Source organism: Fistularia commersonii, chromosome 8 (genome assembly GCF_037954325.1).
Source record: "Fistularia commersonii isolate RoL2024-O1a breed Wild chromosome 8, RoL_Fcom_v1.0, whole genome shotgun sequence".
Taxonomy (NCBI): domain Eukaryota; kingdom Metazoa; phylum Chordata; class Actinopteri; order Syngnathiformes; family Fistulariidae; genus Fistularia; species Fistularia commersonii.
In genome coordinates, this window is record NC_141291.1 from 8,200,594 (window position 1) to 8,221,661 (window position 21,068).

General features: G+C 50.9%; 1 protein-coding gene across 1 annotated transcript in view; it reads right to left on the minus strand.

Moving 5' to 3' along the window:
• Window positions 1–1,386: 1,386 nt before the first annotated feature.
• gli3 (GLI family zinc finger 3) overlaps window positions 1,387–21,068 on the minus strand; it is a 90,859-nt gene continuing 71,177 nt past the window's right edge. Inside the window, exons 7-15 of the mRNA XM_086150900.1 lie at window positions 16,234–16,435; window positions 14,570–14,789; window positions 13,301–13,414; window positions 12,338–12,478; window positions 7,675–7,824; window positions 7,417–7,581; window positions 7,056–7,346; window positions 5,846–6,233; window positions 1,387–4,578 (exon numbers count right to left, since the gene is read on the minus strand). Of these exons, the coding sequence (XP_086007026.1) occupies window positions 2,237–4,578; window positions 5,846–6,233; window positions 7,056–7,346; window positions 7,417–7,581; window positions 7,675–7,824; window positions 12,338–12,478; window positions 13,301–13,414; window positions 14,570–14,789; window positions 16,234–16,435 (4,013 nt within the window). The 3' untranslated portion in view covers window positions 1,387–2,236. The remainder of the gene's footprint in view (window positions 4,579–5,845; window positions 6,234–7,055; window positions 7,347–7,416; window positions 7,582–7,674; window positions 7,825–12,337; window positions 12,479–13,300; window positions 13,415–14,569; window positions 14,790–16,233; window positions 16,436–21,068) is intronic.

A 21,068-nucleotide genomic window follows, 5' to 3' on the forward strand; every position in this document is an offset into this window, starting at 1 on the left:
AATCCACCATCTCATTCATGCTGTATAGTCCACACTCGTCATGTATAGGCATAAAATTCACCCTCTTATTAACACGCCATACATGGACTTAGAACCATTCACCTTGTCATTCATGTCATATAGAGACACAACATTTACCCTGTGATTAACACGTCATATAAAGACATACAACATTCGGCCTCTCATTCACACGTCTGAATAATTTAGGGTCTCCACTGAACCTCCTACATAATTTAGGACCGTAGGAGGAGCCCGGAGGAAACCCACGCAGCGCAGACACTTGGAGAACATGGAGACTCCACATAGAAAGGCCGTCCTGTTGGAATCCAACCGGGGACCTTCCGGCTGTGTGGCGAAGAAGCGCTAACCGGCCCGCGCCACCGTGCCGCCCCTCTGGCATTTCCATCCACCGTATAATCACAACCATCGCTCAAGGAAGAGAGGAGACTTAAAATATAATTTCCAATTTTATTAAAACCATACAAACATTTGTAGTCCGTTATAAAAGAGCAAATTGGCTCTTTTGGCGGAGGGGCAGTGCTGGGCACTTGAGGCTCCTCTCTGAGCCAGATCTGTCTGGCCTCTGTCCACGGCCTGGGAATCCCTGCTTTCAAAGTCAAATCTGTTTTGGCCTGGGATCCTCGCCATTTCCTCTGCTAAACCTACTGAAAGAGTAATGTATGTACACTATATATATATATATATATATATATGTTTATATATATATATATATATATAAACACAATAAATGTTGGAAACTTAAAAAAAGAAAGAAAAGTAGAATGCATTTTGCAAATCTTTGAGTTTTCTCATAGTCAGACTTTCTCATATAAATGTTGTTTTTCAGGTTAGACGCTTTACATGTTTACTCGTTTCATAATTCACAATGGAAGATTGGCAGTGATCTTTCGCTCTCTCTTTCCGTCTCTCTGTCTCTTTGCCGACCAGCTGATACATATAAGGCACATACCTCCAATTCGATTTTCCCTTCATTTCCAAGGAAATAATTTCGACCTCTTTTGAAAACATGCACAAAAAAAAAAAAAAAAAAAGACGGATGTACCGAAAAACAATAAAGTTGTACCTCATTGCAAAAAAAAAAAAAAAAAAAAAAGGTAAACTACTCAATATTCTGTGCGCAGTCACAGAAAACTGCAAGGCAACACTAACACTGTTGACAAAGTCACTGCAATACTCCATGGCAGTACCACATTCTGAATTTAAGAGCTTTGGAGGAAACAATACAAAAACGACCTATATTTAAAAACAAAAAACTTTACATGACTTTTACGGCGTCCGTGCGTCCGACCCATCGGCGGACATGAGGCGCGGGGAGGCCATGTGCGCGGGCGCAGAAGCGCCGGATTGACCCTCTTGGAGCGCCGGGGCGGGATGGGAGAAAGGGAAGGTAAGGGGGTCACGGCGCTGCAAAACAACCGTGCAATCCAACATCAAAATATCAGATTATCACAAACAGAATATAGAAACACTTTCATATACACTCGAGTACCTTAAAAAGACAAACTAAATCAAGCCACTCAGATATCAAGTACGACCGACTATCTACAGCACCGTGGAAACTTTGGGGAGGGACAACGCGGTGGTCTCTTCTCTCGACAAAACTTCACTTGGGGGCGTCAAAGTGGGGAGAAGCACTGGAACATTTACAGTCACAAAAGGAACGCCCGTAACGAAACGACGGCAAGGTTGGAATATATCACTCGTTCAAAAGTCATCGTCGTCTATGCACGTAGGAAGACAATGTTCATGTTTCTTCTTAAATACATGCATTTTTTTTTCTCTTTTGGATTAATTGTCTTTTTTTTTGCTTTTTTTTTTTTTTTTTTTTTAAACCAACAGTGTGTACAGCAAAACAGTGACGATACACGGAAATACTGTTTGGAGAAGTGAGAGGTTTCTCACTGTCACATTGTCATACAAAAAAAAACAAAAAACAGAAGGGCTTTCAAAAAAAAAAAAAAAAAAAAGAAATGAAAAGAAAATAGCCTTCATTCCAGAAAAGGAATATAACTATCGGTCTATACAGAATTCTTTGACGCGCTCACTTCTGCACGAGACGTCAATCGTACAAAATAGATGAACCGGGCCCGAAAAGCACATTTTAAAGTTCTTGTAATTGCCATTCTTTGTCTTTATCTTCACGTACACCATAGTTCTTCTCATCCTTTTTTTTTTTTTCATTTTCCAGAGGGAGGAGTGAGCAGAGGGAGAACAGCTACTGCATGACCGCCAAGAACTTGCTCTCCTCTGCAAGGGTGGTGAGGAGAGAGCTCATGTCTCCGATGGCCATGTTGTTCAGGCCGGGGGCGACCGCGTTGAAGGCCGCCGACGTGCGAGGGGTCGTCAACCGCGACGAGGTCCTGGACAGACCCTGTAAGATGGAGGGGCTTAACACCCCTGAGACCAGGCTACCCTGGTCGTAGCCGTCCTCCATCATGGCGGCAAAGTCCAGGTTCACCCCGTCGTGCAGTACGCCCGGAACGGCGCCATCCACGGTGCTTGTCACCTGGTCCGAACTGGGCGAGAGAAGGGAAACGCTATCCCCTCCGCCGACACCGCCGTTCTGCCTCACGGGTTCGGCCATGGAGTCTAGCAGATACTGGTCGTCGGCGAAGGACGAGGTCTTGGGATCCGCTGACTCAAAGGGAAGGTGATCGCCGAAGGTGTTATCTACGTATCCGAGGTCCGGGGCCTCCAGCTTCAGCGCTGATACCTGATGTGCGAGGGAACAGTGGTTCCCGCTCCTTTGCAGATGCTGCTGACGACTGAGGCCGGCCTGGATTTCACCGGAGCTCACCGGATTGAGATGCGGCCTGGCCATGTTCCTGTAACTGTTCACGGGCGGGCGAGGGACGTGCACCTGCTGATTGTAAAGGGAACCTTGGGCAAGGCTGTGGAGATTGTCTATGGAGGCCCGATTTAGGAGCAGGTTGTTCCCGACCTGGCAGGAGGTGCCACTGTTGTTGATCTGCGAGAAGTGGCTTTGTTTATGTGGACCACTCGAGGCTTGCTGTTTGTAACCCTGTGAAGGAGGTCCATCGATTATCTTGGAGAAGTGAGGCTTGTCAAAGGGAGCTGTCGCGTTGTAACCACTTCTTTTCATTTCCATGCAGGAATTTGGGTCCGTCTCTAACTTCACAGCAGGGTTGACACAGCAAGTACCTTGAGATTGGTTAGCCTGGCTACAACTCTGGAAATCATGGGGTAGCTGTTGTTGAACCGTCATATTTCCGAATCTAACTAACTGTTCAGATATGGTTCCTTGTCTTGTACCTGACCATCTTCCGCATTGCATGTGTTGGTTCTGGTCCCTCTGCGGAGACCTCTCGGCGCTGCCGGAGCTCACTTCATTCCACTGGATGGGAAGCATACTGGGGCTCTTCCTCTCAACTATCTGCTGTTTCTGGAAGCAGTGGGACACAGGGAAGGCTAGATTCTGCCCCGAACTGTGCTCAGTACCCTCGTCCCTCTGTCTGCCAACGGTATGATCCTCAGTTGGTATGTAGGAGCCGTTGTCTGCCTGATCTTGGTTGTGGAGATACTGCACCAGATCATCCGGGAGCATGTCTTCGTCCCCGAGCAACAGGCCAGCTTCTCCGTTATCCTCCATGGCCAGTGCCTCTAAGGCTACGTGTTCCGCAATGCTGGGAGCATACGGCGAGTACTGCAGCCCTCTCTGCAGATTGCCCTCCGAGCGAGTTGAGTTGTGCAAGCTAAAGTTACGCATGTCAGGTACCGTGTGCTGAGAAAGAGGTGGAAGAGGGTTGAGGTTGCTAAGACTATTGAAGCGCTGCACCGGTGGCAGACTGCAAAAATCAGACTGCGTCCGCACAGGATCGCTGGCTCGCCGGTTTCCACTCAGTGGTCCCTCACCGGGATAGAGGACTCTTCTCCTGTAACTCGGGTGTCCTGAAAAACCGTTGGCGTACCCGTTGGTGCCGTCACTGCAGTGCTGCGGCCTGACCAGAGGCGGCAATGAGTGGTTGCTGCCAACCTCGTCCATCATGGCCATGCGTGTTTTCAAGCTCATGCGCTCCATGTTGGGCAGAGGCGTGGGTGGCGGGCCTCCAGTGGCCGCTGCATACTTGGCCTTCAGGTGGTAGTGCTGCGCTGGGGTTAAATTGAGCATTCCCCGAGACCCCCCTCCCTCGCCGGTACCCGCTCCTCCTAGACCGCCACAGACCCCGCCGGAGGGTATGACTCCACCACATCCTCCTGTCCCACCTCCGTACTGGCTAGCCTCACTGGACCGGCGTGAGGCATCAGTGGAGATAGGGTCATATGAGTCAGAGGAACTGAGGTTGTGAAGACGGCGGTGGTGGACAGCTGCTGTTACACCCTCGCTCTGGGAAGCTTGGCTAGACCGTCGGCTGGAGAAGCAAGGAGAGATGCCCGAGGAGCGGCGGCTGCTGCTCAGGTAGGCCGAGCTGGTGGCGCTGCCGCTGCTGTCGCGCCGGTCTCGCAGCAAATTGAGAACCATTAACTCCGTGCTGCCCAGCTCGGGGTTAGCAGGTTGCTGAGGAGCGGGAACCCCCAGATGCCTGCCCAGACAGGATCCTGAGGAGAGACACAGCGAACGGCAGAAACAAGATGCGACGTGAAAACAGGGGAAACCCAAACGTGGGGCTGCATAGTTGTGTGTCTCCACATGACGTGTGTGACGAGGGTGAACGGTCCTGCGATGGATCCGGGGTGAACCCTGCCCCTCGCCTAACCACAGCTGGGATTCCACCTTTGACCCTGAGTGTAGGATAAGCGTCATAAATCATGAATGGATGGATATTCAACGAATCATCTCATGAACCATTTACGATTCCCAGATCGACTGTGTTGATCGATCAGCTGCTAAAACTCTTGTCGAGATGTTCTTGTCGCGGCAACTGAACTTGAATTTCTTCACTTGAAGACATTCTAGATAAATTTGCTAAAATGTTGCTGATTTTTTTTTTTCTTAATCCTTGTGTTGTCTTGCGGGTCAAAAGTGACCCACGACCATGTTTAGCTATAGAAAAAACACCTTATACTATTTTTTTCTTCAACTTGAAATTTTATGACTTTTCTTAAAGAGGCCCCATAATTAGAAAAAGTGATACTTCTTTTTTGTTTATGTTTCAATGTGGACTGTACACTACTAGGGTACAAAGACTGTCTTATGGGTAATTTTTGACCCATCGGACGAGGAAAGTAAACACAATGTTAAGATCGCACGAGGGTTAATCAATGAAAAATGTTTTTGGAGAAGTATTATGAAATTTCCTGATGCGTTCATAAACTTTGTGAATGGTTGCATGTCTCCATATGTGGCCCTGTGATGGATCCAGGGTGAACCCCGCCCTTCACCCGATCACAGCTGGGACTCCACTTTTGACCCTGGTCGCAGGATAAGCGGCGTCGATAGTAAACAAACGCATGAATAAATACTCAACCAATAATCTGACGAATCATAAACAACTCCCAGATCAATCTACAACTGGTGAGAGTAAAGGAGAGAGGAAGCCCGGTAGGTGGACGCGCAGAGATCTTTCGCGGACAGATGTTGCCAAAGACAACTGGAAGCACTCGGCCATGAAACCCTGTTACATGCTTCCCTCTCTGATATGATGTACAGCTTGATATGGTTTGGAGACAATTTCCCCCGTGGAACGCTCAAATTTTAAGCATTTGTTTTGCCTGAATGCTGCAGCCAAATCTGGCGAGATGAAACTCCAGATAATCCGTTTCCCCACGAGGATTGCTGGCGCGTCTACATCGGCGCGAGGGTCGCCGGTTTTGAGAACCGTGCGATAAAAGTTTTCCAAAAAAAAAAAAAAAGAGTAAAACTCACCCTTCCCCGGGATGTGTGTGGAGACTTTGGGGGGTGGTGTTGGGGACAGGGGCCCCAGCCTGGGCAGAGCTCCATTCACCTGCTTCAGCCTCTCCATCTTGATGTGCTCCATCCAGCGCAGGGGGCGACCGACGCTCCGTCTCGCCTGCATGGTCAGCATGGCGGCGGTTGCTGTGGAGACGGTGGAGTCCATAATGGGGGCCGGCTCGTCCTCGCACTCCTCCTCCGCCTCCTCTTCATCTTCCTCTTTCTCCTGATCCTCCTCCAGCCCCTCCCCTGGCGAGCGTCCGGCGCTCACAGTAAGCTGGATTCCACGGCTGGGATAGGCGCTGATGGGGGACTGGTCACTGCTGCATGTAGACTGACCGCCAGGGCTTGGCTGAGACGTCTGGCGGACACAGCCGGACGGAAGAGATTAGACAAAATCGTCCGAAACGTCTCTAGCGGAGGAGGCAGGGGATACGGTCGGACGCACAAACATGCAATGACAACGCACGGCGCGAATGACGACGCAGTGAAATATCGGGTCATCGCTTAAACGAGTGGCTGCTGCGTCCTGCCGGGGAGTAACGGTTCCCTCCAGCCGGGTCTCCGAATCCAGAGCGTGTTTTTATCTGTGTTTCGGTTTGGATGGACACAAATTATTGGTCGCAATAATGTGATTGACAGGTCCGGTTAGCCAATGACAGCCGCTACAGGCTTCCCGCTACCCCGAGTGCAGATTATGAATGAGTGAATGATCGAGGGCAAATAGAATAGAGGGTTGTGCTCGAATTAGGCCGTTTACTGAACTGCGGAACACCGCGCGCCTTCGGGATCGACCATCACCGATGTTTTCAAAGCATTTCCGCACGAAACGCGACTTGACAAAACCCTGACAACAAAACCTGGTACTCAACACGCTGAAACATGAGGACGACACGCACATCTGGTGGGATGCGGGGAAATGGAGAAAGAGAGAGCGAGAGATGGGGGCGAAATGTTTTCACAAATAAAAAGGGACACCTATCTCACCTGATTACCCACTGTCCTTAGAAAGGGAAGTGGAGAAATGCCGAGGCATTGGATAGAGAAGAAAGACATGTGCTCATTAGAGGACGTTGGGGTTTGGCGGCGCGTGCCTCCCGCTCAGTGCTAACGTGCAAATCACATGTCTGGACATTGCAAGATAAGCTAGAAGACCAGGACACAGTTGGGAAATAAGTCCTACCATGGGCTTCTCTGTCTTGATGGACTTGACCTGCAGACATTCATCTTGTTTTGAGGTAGCATGGTTGTACTCCCTTTGGTCCGTGAACCCACCCAGGGGCAGTTGCCCCGGAGACCTGCCCTGACCGTTGCCCCCGGGCTCTCGGGGCTGCGGCGGAGGGCGCGGGTAATCCCCGCGCTGCTTCTTGGTGACGTGCGCCTCGGGCCCGTGCACGGTCTTGACGTGCTTGCGCAAAGAGCTGGGGTCGGTGTAGCGCTTGGTGCAGCCCGGGATCTTGCACACATAGGGTTTCTGGAAGAAAATCGTGAGCCATCAGCGAGCGGCGGCGTGCGAACGTAGCCGAGCAGGGATGGGTCCGTACCTCGTTGGAGTGAGTGCGGTTCTGGTGCTTCGCCCGGTCAGAGGCGTTGGAGAAGGCCTTGTTGCAGCCCTCGTGCTCACACACGTACGGCTTCTCTCCTGTGTGGGAGCGCAGGTGCGTCTTCAGGTTCTCCAGGCGGGAGTAGGCTTTGGTGCAACCTTCAAACTGCAGGCGGAGAGGCAGAGGGTGAGTACGCCGTTCGCCGATCGCCTTTGTCGTCGCGCGAACCGCGAGTTAATGGGTCAAGGGGCTTCTTACGGTGCACTTGTGCGGCTTCTCTCCGGTGTGCCTGCGCATGTGGACAACCAGCATGTACTGCGCCTTGAAGGGCTTCTGCTCCCTGGAACACTCCTCCCACCGACATACGAACTCCTTTTTCTCGCCGTGGATGTGGTCGTTGTTGATGTGCTGGAACGAGAGTGAGAAGAGGGTGAGCCCTAAACAAATAAATACACTTCCTCCCATCAGTGCATGACTAAATCATCACCCAGACACGAGCACCTGGTATACGCCTCTTATTGGTCTGTAAATAACATTCAACAAGGTCCCAGACGGGGTTCTCCGCGTTCCTCCAGTCGTCCAAAAACATGCAGGAGGTGTATTTATCTGTCCAGACGTGTGAATGAGTGAATGAGAGGGTGAATGGTTGTATGCCTCATATGTGGCCCTGTGATGGACCCAACCCTGCTTCATGAGAGGGTGAATGTCTCTGCATGACGTGTGAACGAGAGGGTGAACGGTGGTTCCATAGGCTCGCTCCCCCCTGCAAATGCAGGATATGTGGTATAGATAATGAATGAGTGAATGAATTGTCAACAAATAATTCATAGAACCGTCAATGACTCTGGTAAAAGGCGCTCCGCAGACCATAAAAACACGCCGCTCCGTAGACCACGTCGGAAAAAAAGGCCGCCTGACCCCTAACCTTCCTCCGGTCAGAGTCCACCCACCCTCCCTGGTAAATAGGTCACTGTTGTAACTGCGCAAGGAGGTGGGGGACAAAATTGATAATAATATATCCGCAAAGCACCGTCATTTCTCCAGCTTGACACTTTTTTAATTCTAAAGTGACAAAGCAAAGACTAATTCCATGGGAAACGATTTGGGGCCTGGATGGCCGTGGACATACAGAAGGGGCCGTGGAAGTACGGGGGGGGTTGGGGAGGGGAGTTCGCCCAAGATTGATTTCTTCCCAGTCGGCAGCGTGAAGAGGCTGACTCATCCCCCCTCCTCCTCCTCCTCAACGTGAGGGAATCCCCGCGGCGAGCGATCGGTCTGTTGTGACCTGCGTTCAATATCACCCGGCTGAGAACGATGGAGGAACGCCGGGGTCTTGGATCACACCAGCGGCCTGACACGATGCACACACACACACACACACACAGATGGATAAACACTCACTGTAGTTGTACAAATGAAGGAGGTGGTTGACGGGCGTGATGCATGAGCCGCGGCGCTGACAGGGAGGGGGACGGACGGCGCGGCAGAGGAGCTGCCGAGGAACCTAATGGCATGATCTAATGGCGATTCTTATTGAATCAATAATCTCCATGCTGAGCAGACAGGCCCCGCTGGCCGACCAAATCGACAAACAGGTGCTGATGGCGGCGGCGAGGCGGGTTATTCATCTTCCCCCCCCCCACCCTCCGCCAGCTTATCGGCCGACAACTTTAAAAACGCCACCAAGATGGATTTAGGAGGGAGTTGCGTGACAGGGAGCGGCGGCGGGGACGGAGGCACGGGGGACGCTGCAGGCACCGCTGACGTATGGGAAATGCGCACACACACACACACACACACACACACATGCGCGGGCTGTCTCTGTAGTCTATAGCTCGGCCGCAAAACGGCACAAAGAATTTCACACGTGGACTGATGTGCACACCGTTATATAATTAGCCAGGTCGATTTGAAGCTGCTCCCTCGACGCCGTGCCGCTGACACCGAAACCCTGGAGGCGTGACATTAAAACAAACTTCTATCATTTTTTTTTTTTTTTTGCGCCACATCTCCTTATCGACCCCCCCCCCCCCGCAATACACCCGAGCTATTAGGATGCAGGCACGCATGAAGGGGGGGCCTGTTTACAAGGCAATTCTGCTAAGCCTTGGGACCCGCAACACCGTTTAGCTTTATCAAATGCGGCCTAATAAATCATATGCTCTTTTGTGATGTCAGCCGCTGAAGTGCTTTGAGTAAACGGTGGAGGAGGAGGAGGAGGCAAACGCGGGAAAGTGCGAGTGTGCGGTGGCAGCGGATGCGGGTTGGGGGTGTTGGAATTGGCATGTGTAGTTCAGCAGTCTTTTCATCTTGGAGTAAGATACTCCAGACAGATAAGGGCCCTAATCCTCCTCCTGATCAAAAAAAATCTGCATTTTACCAATTAAAGGCCTGTGCCAGCAGCCAGAGAGGGAGGGGGGGCTGCCTTCAGACCAAGACTGAGTTTATCTCCCTTAAACACCAGGGAGGTGCACAGTAGGCTGCACCACCACCCCCCAGTCTAAGAACAAGGCCGTCGCGGCGCCACCTGTGTAGGTGAGTCGGCGGAACACACACACACACACACACACAGACAGACCACCGACCCCGTCCTGCATCACAATGACAGACTTTAAATGCAGCAGCTTCAAATTTAACAGATCCGAACTCTAGCAGACTCCTCCATGTTGGATCCATGTGCAAAATAAAGAGGCCTCTGCAAGGAACGGTAAAGGTTTGAGATTCACGCCGTGCACAAGAGCGACCTGAGAAACTCCAGGCTTCGGGACGGAGGGGGAATTAACAAGAGATATTAGAGAAGGCGCCCCCAAAAACAGAAACGGAGAGGCGAAAGAATATGGAGCGGTGGTGAGTTGAAGTGAGAAAAAAATAAAAATAAAAAAAAACCCTCATCCGAGCTGGAACTGACACCCCGCTTGGCTTTTGCTGACTGGGTAGGCCAGATAAGTGAGTTAAACTGCACAGATCTGATGTTTATCTTATCGGCGGCGCCGCGCATACGCCCCGACGCCGCCGATAAAAGGGGAAACGGTGGCGCGTAGTGGCGGCGGCGTGTTTGAGAGCGTTACAAAAAAAAAAAAAATGCATCAAAGGCTTCGCGTACAAGGTGGAAAGCGATGAGGGTGGTGCGAAAGATTAATTCTAAAATGAGGCCATGCAGGAAGGAGAGGGGACCGCCACCGAAACCTCCAGTATGTCAGTATGCATTCAATCTGTGCAATTTAATGAATTAAAATAATGACAAACTGAGGCGATCCAGAGAATAGGGTTAGATGGAGGAAGCCGATTGGCTGTGGCGACCCCTAAAGGAAAAAGCCGGAGGGCAATGAAAAAGATTGCTGTTTTTTTTTTTTTTGTTTTTTTTTTCCCATCATGTTTACCCCCCAAAGCCATTTCACAAAACAAGCACGGGGGAAGGGACGCTACATTGTTTGGTTATATGGAACCCCCCCAACCCGAGTGTGTGGAGAGCCACTGTGGTCCAAATACTGTACTTATCCTATTACTGACGAGGGGGGGCGGCGCTCGGTGGGGGAGCGGGGGGGGGGTGTTGTAGAGATAAGACTGTTTTTTTTTTTTTTCCTGCTGAATTAAGACGGCCCGGGATTCACTTCCGCCGGCGTCTCCCTGCCATATCTGCACGTGCATAAAATATGAGGAATAAAACGCAATATCGGGGGGGGGGGGTCAAAACAATTTGGCCGACGGGGAAAATTAAAGGGGGCATGGGGAAGGGGTGTTCGCTCGAGACGGCCACCTGGCGTGACGACAGCGCATGGGGGGGTGGGGGATGGTGCAAGCGAGCGCCCCGGCCCCCCTCTGCTCCCCCTCTATTAAACCCCCAACCCCCGCTGCCTGAAAGAGGGGCTAGAAGTTGTCAAGCTCCTCAAGCTTTTTGAGCCGAGCCCTTCAAACACAGGAGGCAGCCCATTCCGCGCTGAGGATATCAATTATAGATAGGGGTTACCACCGCTGCTCGGGATTGCTATGTCAAGGTGGGGAACAGACAGCCGCGGAGGGCTGACGATCTTCCTATCAGACGTGTGCTGATGTGTGTTTCTTCTGCACATTTTGTGCGCGCAGACATGTGTATCCACTGCCCGGCTCGTGGCGCCTCCACTTTTCTGCCATGAGGGGGGGGGGGGGAGAAGGTGAAAGGCGCTCCAGCGCACCCCGAAAGATAATGTCCCGAAACCTAGCTGAGCGGGGAACTCCCCGTTAGCGGTTAGCAAGAGGGTCTTTGGTTGGGTCCCACAGGAAGGGGGGGGGGGGCTTTCTGTGTCCAGCCTCCATGTTCTCCACATGTCTGCGTGGGGTTCCTCAGGGTTCTCCGGGTTCCTCACACAGTCCAAACACATGCAGGAGACCCCGAATTGTGCAGATGTGCGAATGAGAGGGTGAATGTGAAAGATCGCACTCATATGTCCCTATATAACATGCTGATGAGAAGGCGAAGGGTTTCATGTCTCGATACGACGTGAATGAAAGAGTGAATATTTATATTGTGTGTGTGTACGTTTGTGTGTCTCTGTCCAAAAAAAAAAAAAAAAACTCTCACTAACCCAAGCTTACTGTTCTGTATATTTCCTGTGCATTGTGTATTTGCAAGAGTATTTGCAGTCCCTATGTCCTCTATTGTAAGTCGCTTTGGATAAAAGCGTCTGCCAAATGCAATGTAATGTAATGTAATGTAATATTTCTCTATATGAAGCGTGAATAAGAGGATGGATTGTTGTGGCCCTGTGATCACCTAGCGCTGGTCCAGGATGAACCCCGCCTCTCACCCGTGACAGCAGTGACAGTGACCCTGAATGTGGAGCACGGCTGATCTCGCGTCGCTGCCGACTCTCCTCGCTTGTGTGTATTTTGTCCGTTGCGACGGGTGTGAGTGGTGTGTTGAGGGCGGCGGGCCGGCGCTCACCTGCACCAGCTGCTCTTGCGTGTCGAACTCGCGGCAGCAGTTCTCCCAGTGGCAGTTCGTCTCGTAAACCACCTCCGGCTCCTGTTTGCTCTCGTCCTTGTCCCCTTCCTCCTTGACCAGCGTCATCCCATCGGGGTGATCCTAGGGAGGGAAGGGAGGAGAGGGGGGAGAAGTAAAACACCGGTTGTGGCGGTGTCGTGAAAACAAGACGCAGAAGGCGAAGGTTTACGCCGGGCTCCAGAAAAAATACCCGATCCGTGTAAAGCTGTCAAATGAAGGCTTTTACGCCACCCTGCCGGCTCACATGAAAGCAGAGCCCCGAGTTATTTTACGACGGGTCTCGGCCTCGGCGCGCCTCTGAATCCGGCCTTGTTCGGCCGCCCGGGGAAAGACGTCTGCGGGGCGGAAATGTAGCGCTGAAAGCGGCGCTCTGTGTTCGGGGGGTTGTTATACGACGGGGCCGCGGTGAGTATTTGAGGAATCTAACCCCCTTTTCCTGCTGTAGGCTGCTCTATTAGCCCGGATATATTTCAATGTCACAGTTAGGTGGCTGAGTACAGCAGGCTAATACATGAGCAGCTGGGCCTCTGCCGCGCACACACACACACACACACACACACACACACACACCCACACACACACACCAGGCTGGATCTCGGGTTGCCTGACAGACTTTCCAGACCTCTCTTCTTATTTTACAAAAGCACTGGATAGAAATCGTCGCATGTAGCAGGTAGCGGGTAGAAAAGTAAACACGGGCCACTAAGCTTGTCTATTGTCGCAGCTACTTTGGCAGGTGACCAGCCTTTTCCCCAGGCTTCCTATTCTCGCGGGAAATCCTATAAATAGGCAACGCCTGGCGGGATTTACCTCGACGTAGAATATACGGTTTCCCAAGATGTGAAAAGTATATTTGCCCGACGGGAAATTTTCTGCGGGGTTCTCGAGTGACAGCGGTCGCACCTGGACACTCACTGCTCCTGGACTCGGCAGCTCTTCCTCCGGTTTCATCTTGGAGCGTTTGTGGTGCATGGGGTCCCCGGTGCTGCTCACCGCCGATTCGCTCGTCGGTTTGATCTGTGCAAAACCCACATTTCACAAGTCAGAGGAAAATCCCATGATGCATTTCTCTCTCTCTCTTCCCTGTCCCGTCTGCAGTGCATGATAGTAACCATTTCAGGTTCCCGGCCGTCCGCCGTTAGTATTTGTTTTATGAATATTAAAGCTGTAATTGCATCATTGCAGCTGTTAGCATTATCAGCTATTAGCATTAGCTGTTAGCACCTCTGCTATTAGCAATCAGAGATCATCGGTGCTCGGTCCTCTTGACTCTCGCTTTCTACCCGAGCGGTCGAGGCGGAAGGCCAACCCACACGGACCCGGGATCTGTCCTGGCTAACATACAGCCGTTCTTCATCTCGTCGCCCTGCAGATCACCCGAAGGGTGTATAAAAAAACCTGACTCGACTTCAAATCCACCCTTTAGCTTAAGCTCAACGTGGTCTTATTCATTTTGATGACGTTCCAGAATAGTACCTATTATAGAAAACACCGTGTGAAAATAATCATCACACAAAAGACTGTAACGATTATCTGGTTTCAATTCGATGCTATTCTACAACAAATCTCGCCGGCTCCGCCGAACCCCTCTCCGAAATGAAGGGATGACCCCGAGAAAGCTTGTTTCAAAGCATCCATCACATTTGTCACATTCGTCCCCCGGAGCAATACTCTATTCATTCCCGGGGAAGGAAAAGGCAATTTCGTCTCGCGCAATTGGAACGAAGCCTCATTGGCGATCGCGCAAACTTTGTCTGATGTGAAACAGCGGGAAGGTCGAGTAATAAACACTGCATATTTGCACCGAACGCGCACTCGCTCGTACAATAAGGGGTGAGGAGGGGGTGGGGGAACCCCTTTGGATCCATCTATCCATGTCAATATTCCCTCTCTATATCCCTCTTCTCTCTCCAGTGATTAATGGAGTCAGCGGTGGGATTCTATGCTAACAAGCCCCTTGTTGTTTGCGGCAGCCACATTCTGGGCAAAGCTCCGCGGTCTGAAAAACAAGAGACGGCGCAAGTAGGGGAAACTCCCCGGGGAGGCGGAGGGGGGGTCCTGCCTGTACCGTGTTAGCGGGCTACATTTTGCCGAGACGTGGCACCCGCGACACCGCTATCTATTACCCGTGATGATGAATCGCACGGTGGCGCCTGTCGCCGCCGACCTCACCTGCGAGGAGTCGTTGGAGACAGCCGAGCGCTCGCTGGAGGTGAGCCCGGGCGGGGGGAAGCCCGACACGGGCCTCTGGGTGGCGAAGGCCGGCGTCGGGTGGATGAGGGGCGGACTGTGGCCGAAGGCGGAGCCGACGATGCCCGGTTGGCGGCCGATGAGCTGCTGGTGCATGTGCAAAGCCACCGGCGTGGGAGGGTAAGCGAAACTCAGCGCCGGGCTGCGGGGAGGAGAAGCGGGTTAGCGCCGCCGATCGGTTCGGATGCACAAAAACAAGTCATCTCCGCGGTTGCGAAAGGGAACAATGAGGCATGAGACGGTGAGTAAAATGGATTGTTCTGGATGGTTCCTCATCCCCGAGGACAATCTGACAGGAGCTGCTGCGGAAACGCCGGAGTCTCCAAGCAAAGCCGATGGATGTTCGGCTTATTAGCGCGCGGTGACTTATCGGCCGGGCTTCGCGGGGGCAACGTGTCACCCTTCCGGCGGGCAAGCGATTCCGGACGATAAATAATCCGGAGGCGTGACCTCGCAAATGAAGCTGAGTTATCTCCATAAGCGGCGAGGTTCCGTTTCCCTCGGCGATGCCGGCTAACTTCGAAGACCCCCGTGGTTCACGGTGAAGATCTTCCTCTAGGGTCTCCACAAGCACAGGTGAACGCCGGGTAAACACAGATCTGTGTGGCTCGCCGCCGCCATTTATCCCGGCCCCTGACGGCCGGCTTCTCCGCGGCCCATATGTCTGCTGATCTTATTACGGGCCGAGTGGAAATCAATGGACCGAGACGCATTTGGGGGCCAATCGGCTTGTCATATCACTCATCCGTCTGTTGGCTCTGGCTATTTGGGTCCTGTCACCGGGACGGCGGCTGAGTCCACAGCGTGATTGATCGGGCTCTTCGTATAGATCGCTGATCAATGGCTGCGTGTGGGTCAATGGATCTTTCCCCTTTTCCTTTCTCTGCCGCCGACTCCTCCTGCGGTCATGATGAATGTGACGCCTCGGCGAGGTGGACTCCATGAAAGACACGAGCCACCAGGGAAGCGGACCGACTCGGCCGGCTGGGAGATGGTCGCCCACACGGGGGTTTGACATGGACGACACACACACACACACACACACACAGACACACACAGCGAGAGCACGATTTAAATGGTTTATACCATCTGAAGCGTGCCGATGCAGGTGAATCAGGGACCATCAAATATGGAAAAACCACTGCGTCACCTCCAGGGCCGATGTCAGATCCAAGTCTGACTTAGCATGGAGCGGTTGCAACTCGGTGCCTTGCTAGATGTTCATAGGAGCCGACGGTTTCTTTCTGAGGACAAACTCGATATGCGTATTTCAGAAGATGATCGGACGATCCGCGATCCTCGTAAGCTCAGACGCGTGTTTTTGAAAAATACGCTTCCCCTTCTGTGTGGAGTCTCCATGTTCTCCCCGTGTCAGCGTGGGGTTCCTCTGGGTTCTCCAGGTCCCTCCCACAGTCCAAACAGGAGGTTCACCTGAGACGCTTCATTGTCATGTGGAAGTTTGAGCGAGAGGGTGAACGGTTGTATGTTTCTATGAGACGGAGCGGTCCAGGGTGAACCCCGCCTCCGGCGATAGGCGACCCTGACAGCAGTATAGGCGGTGTGGTATGATGAGCAAACACCTGTACCTGATGGCTCCTGCAGAAAGGTGCCCGTAGGAGCCGCTGGTGGAGGAGCTGGAGCGGGAGTTGTTCAGCATGGTGACGAGGGAGTTGGGCGAGTTGCGGATCATGGTCTGCAGGTCGAAGCTGTGCTCGGAGAGCGGCGAGATGGGCAGCGGGCGCTTCCTGCTGGGCCGCGACGGAAGCCGCGGGCTCGGGAAGCGAGAGCCTGCGGTGGACAAGAGGCGGACTGGTCAAGTCGCGAACGCGCAAACTCCTGAACGCACCCAAAAAGGAGCTCCGACTCCCCCCCGCCAAACCCCAGTCTGAACCACATCCATGGCACTTTTCAATCATCAGACAAAGGGCCCGCGGGAATGAGTGTTCGGCTGTCACTTGATGCACCGTTTGCATTTCAGCGGAAAACATGCCTTTCATGCTTGCGAGACGCCCTGACTGTGTATGGTAATATTTAATCAAGTCCAATTTGACTCGTTATTCAAATGCAATCAGTGTTGACTGGAAATACCAAAGGGGTGGGAGGTGGCGGTGGGAGGGGGAGGGGGGGGTTGAAAAGGTACAAGGCGGAAACGGCGCAGCCATTCACTGCGCGCGTACAATGAGCCACGGGAAGAGATTAAAACATGACTTTTGTTGTCTTTTCACATGGAGATGTCACAAACAAGACAGGGGGAAAACAGGCAGATTGAAGTGGGGGGGATGGAGGGGGGGTGAGGGGGCACGGCAGAGGGGATGTCGCGCTTTGTGATTGAACTGACACAATGACTTTGTGACTCAAGATTTGGAAATAAAACATTTTGAGTTATTTTGCAAAAGCAAAAAAAAAAAAAAAAAAAAGAAGAAACAGCTTACGCAGGCCCGATAACCCCCCCCCCCCCCATATTTACGTCCCCCACAATCCATCCATCTCCCAAATGTAAATGCTCCATCTCTCATTTGACACATCCAGCGATTACGAAGCGCTCCATTCACATGATAATCAGTGAGTGTGTGTGTGTGTGTGTGTATGTGTGTGTGTGCGTGTGTGTCTGCGGTGGTGGTGGCAGTGCTCCGGCTTCGGCTATAGGCCCCATGTCTGAATGCGGCACGTATGGAGAGCAACGCCCCCCCTTTTACATCGTCATTGTATAGGAAGTCTTCGTGTCTTTGTGCGGAGAATGGAGGAGGACACACACACACACACACACACAGACGGGCGTTCCCTGACGCATCCCTGCTCCGTCATCTCCTCCCCGGATTTTGCAGATTTCCTGAGAATAATGACACAACCTGAGAATTTGGGGAGTTGGAACCTGCGTCAGAGTGCGGGGGACAGCTTCCACTTGTGGTGAATTTGATGTGTGTCTATGAGTTCGTGTGAGTGTGTGTGTGTTACTGGTAAGGAGTCCGGGCCGGCGTCCCATCAGGCCTCTCGGGAGTGGTGTTTATTAATGCACAGCCGCGATGATGGATGGGGGACGCGGGGACGGAGGGAGAGGAACATCCCGGCTCGTACCCGAAACCGTCCCTCTAATTTCCCCTGATTTATGGACCCCCGGCTAAAACGCTGCATCATTAATCCACCGGTCTGAAGCTCCTGACTGACGAGGCCGGAGTTACAAACCTGGTAGCAGGCACCGGCAAGGGGAGGGCCTGTCGTATCGCATGACAAGTAACATTGAATTCAATTTTTCATAAAAAAGAATATCTAATTTCTTTGCCAAAAAAAAGGTGCGTTTTGTCGAAATGTCGCAATTGTTCAACTGTCGGTGGAAAAAAAAAAAAAAAAAACGCTTCAAGTTTGGAATTATTTAGTTCATTTACGCACAAATGAGACAACAGCTGTGAGTCTTCGGATGAAGAGGTGGCTTTTCTCCGCCCTATATAAGAGTTTATGCAGAGTATGGTACAATTCAGAGCTTGGGCTGCTCCCTCCAAGGGTCTCAGCAGCCAATCATCTGCCTCCATCCGACCTCCATCTCCTCTCCCGCCAACTAACGTCCTGTCCTCTTTCCCTCCATCCATAAACCTCCTTCCTGCTCTTCCTCCAGACCTTCAACCACGGCACCCTCCTCTGTCCACCTCCGAACCATCTCATCTGCTGAACATCTAACGTGCGCTGTCCCTCTGATGGACACCTCGCTCTCAAAGACATATTGCATCACCGCTGCATCTGTAATGGAAAATTTTGTACGTACCCTTTAGTCTCCATATACGGATAATTTAATGATGTTTCATAATAACGATGAAGTCCGGACCTGTTATCTACTTGCGAAACTTCATAAATTTGATGGAGACCCGACCACTTGCCTCCCAACTGCCCCTCCTTTTGGTAAAAGCGCTTTTCCTCAATCTTTTGGTTTCAAACTAACCCATTGTCTCACTATTACACAGCATATAATGTTATTTTTTGTGCTGCAATTTTGTAAAATCAATGAACAGCTGCAAAAAAAAAAAGGAAATTACATTTCTGCATGCAACGAAATATTTTAAACTAAAAAAAAAAAACATGGGGTTGAAGGTTACTTTTAAGAAAATTTCCACTATTTGAAACTTTCTTGTATTTATGAAAAAAAAAAAAAGCCAAACTTAAATGATCCACTGTTATCCTTTTACTCTTTTACTGGCACGTGCTGTCACTTTTCAAGAGCGAGAACACGTTTTATTCAGATGTAACAAGATCACCATAATCTTCCATTTTAAAATTATATTTTAAATATTAAAGAACTAAAATAAAATACATTTTAATGAAATACTCGTCAATTAGAGGCATGAAAGAGCCGAGGGTTGCCGACCCCTGGCCTAGAAGCTTGTCGCGTCGGATCCGTGGGGAACCCCTGAATGTTACACAGCGGTCCATCCCCAAGGAGGGCCCGAAAAACCACACATAAAAAAACTTACCCTTGAGTTGACTCTTTGTACTCTCCTCCAGATTACTCAGCAACTTGTACCCTTGAGGCCTCAAATAAATATCCAAAGACCATTCTGACCAGCCTTTGTCATTCACCGACTTTCTTAAAGAAGCCTCTAAAAGGAAAGAAAAGTTTCCGCAAGAAGTCCAGCTCTGCTTCTGTCTGTGCTGCCAGCCTAGAGCAGGGGTCAGGGGTCAGGGGTCACCAAGATGTGGCTCTTTTGATGCATCTGCCTCGCAGATAAGTCTTCGCTGACATTTCTCAACATGATAATTAATATGGCTTAGATCCATACATTTATTCTATATTGCACCTGTTCAGGGTTGCGCATCCCAGCCGTAATTCGGGGAACAGGAGGGTCCGACTTCAAAACTCCAATTTAAACGGATAATGCAGCTGCCTGCGCAAGTTGCCGTAAGGCCCAGAAGTAAACTTCCCTCCTTCTAATGTAATAGTCAGCTAGCTAATTTACGCCTTCTGATGACATTTTTTTGATGAAACGGTCAAATATAGAGTGTCACTTCGAGACACGCCGTGCCAGCAGGCGGAAAGCATGTCAACAAGAAGTATTTCATTTATTTTTAGTCAACTCCAGTATAACAACGTAATTAAAAAGAATAAACGAAGAGACTTATTGTTCTTAAATATTGACGGTCTTATTTGAAAATTCACACATTTCGTTGTATTCATTCTTAGGAAATATTATATGGCTCTCACAGAAATATATCTTAATATATATGGCTGTCATGGCTCTCTTAGCCGAAAAGGTTCCCGACCCCCTTGGCCTAGAAGATCATTTTGTTTCTCTGGATGGGCGAAACCCTTCAGCTCAAGCTCTCGGCTCTCCCGTCGAGCTTTCCTGGAGGGTCACGTGATGTTCTTAAAACGGAGACGGGCCTGATATCAGAGCGGGGAATGACCGAACAGCGACACGAGTCAGGGTCGTTGCTAATTACGCCGGCAGAATCCAGACAAAAGCCCATTAGAGGCCGGACGGGCCGGTGGTTTCATTAGCACCGAGCTCATTACACTGGTGTGAAACAAACCAGACCTTTGGAGGGCTTTTTTTTTAAAGAAATATTTACTTTTAAGTGTTAATTCCGAAGGTGTTGGAACACGCGTTCTGCAGACATGATGAGTCGTTACCAGTGCCGATCACAGGGGTGTTTTTTTTTTTTTTTTTCTTGAAAGCGTCCGTCCCTTAAATGAATCCCTAATTGTTTTTGTTTAAGTCTATTAATCTTGAAAAGTGACACGGAAGAAAGGATTTCCATCCGGTGATGAATGGCGGGACGTTGCGATTTCACCACTTAATAGCAATTAATTTCCCCGATCCCCCCGCAAGTTTGGCCGGTTTTAATTAGTTTGTTCGGAGGGAGACGGAGAACTTCACCCCGGATTTCCATGAAAGCGGCTTCCTGCCCGACTAAATTCGTTCCCATCAAAGGGAGCGGGGTGAGGCTGTCTGACCTCCCCGGGATTCCGTGTGCATTTCATTTTCCTATTTACACTTTAAAATAACTCATTAGCATAAGTCCCAGCCCGACGCGCTAAGATAATGGCTCATTTAAAAACGTGTCGTGATAAAGTTGTGGGTCCGCTCGCCGCCGCCACCCTTCACTCTCATCTATATATAGGTGTGTTACCGGAGTGAAGTTTAAGGGCATTATTTAAATTTCCCTCCGGAGAAAGGTATTCCTCCAACGTGGAATCCCCGCAGGCATTCATGTGACATTTTCCCCACGACGCGTTTGACTCCCGGGATGCCGAAGCGGAGTCGTGATTTTCTTAAAATGCAACTCAAATAAATGAAATCTACAAGAGTTGCATTGAATTTTACACACTCGTGGAGTTTGATGTTGCCTGTTGCGGGATATCCCATAATGCACATCCAGGGGTAATTTGTTCACAAGGGTGATGCGGGGCGACGCACCACCAAAGCGCAGGAAA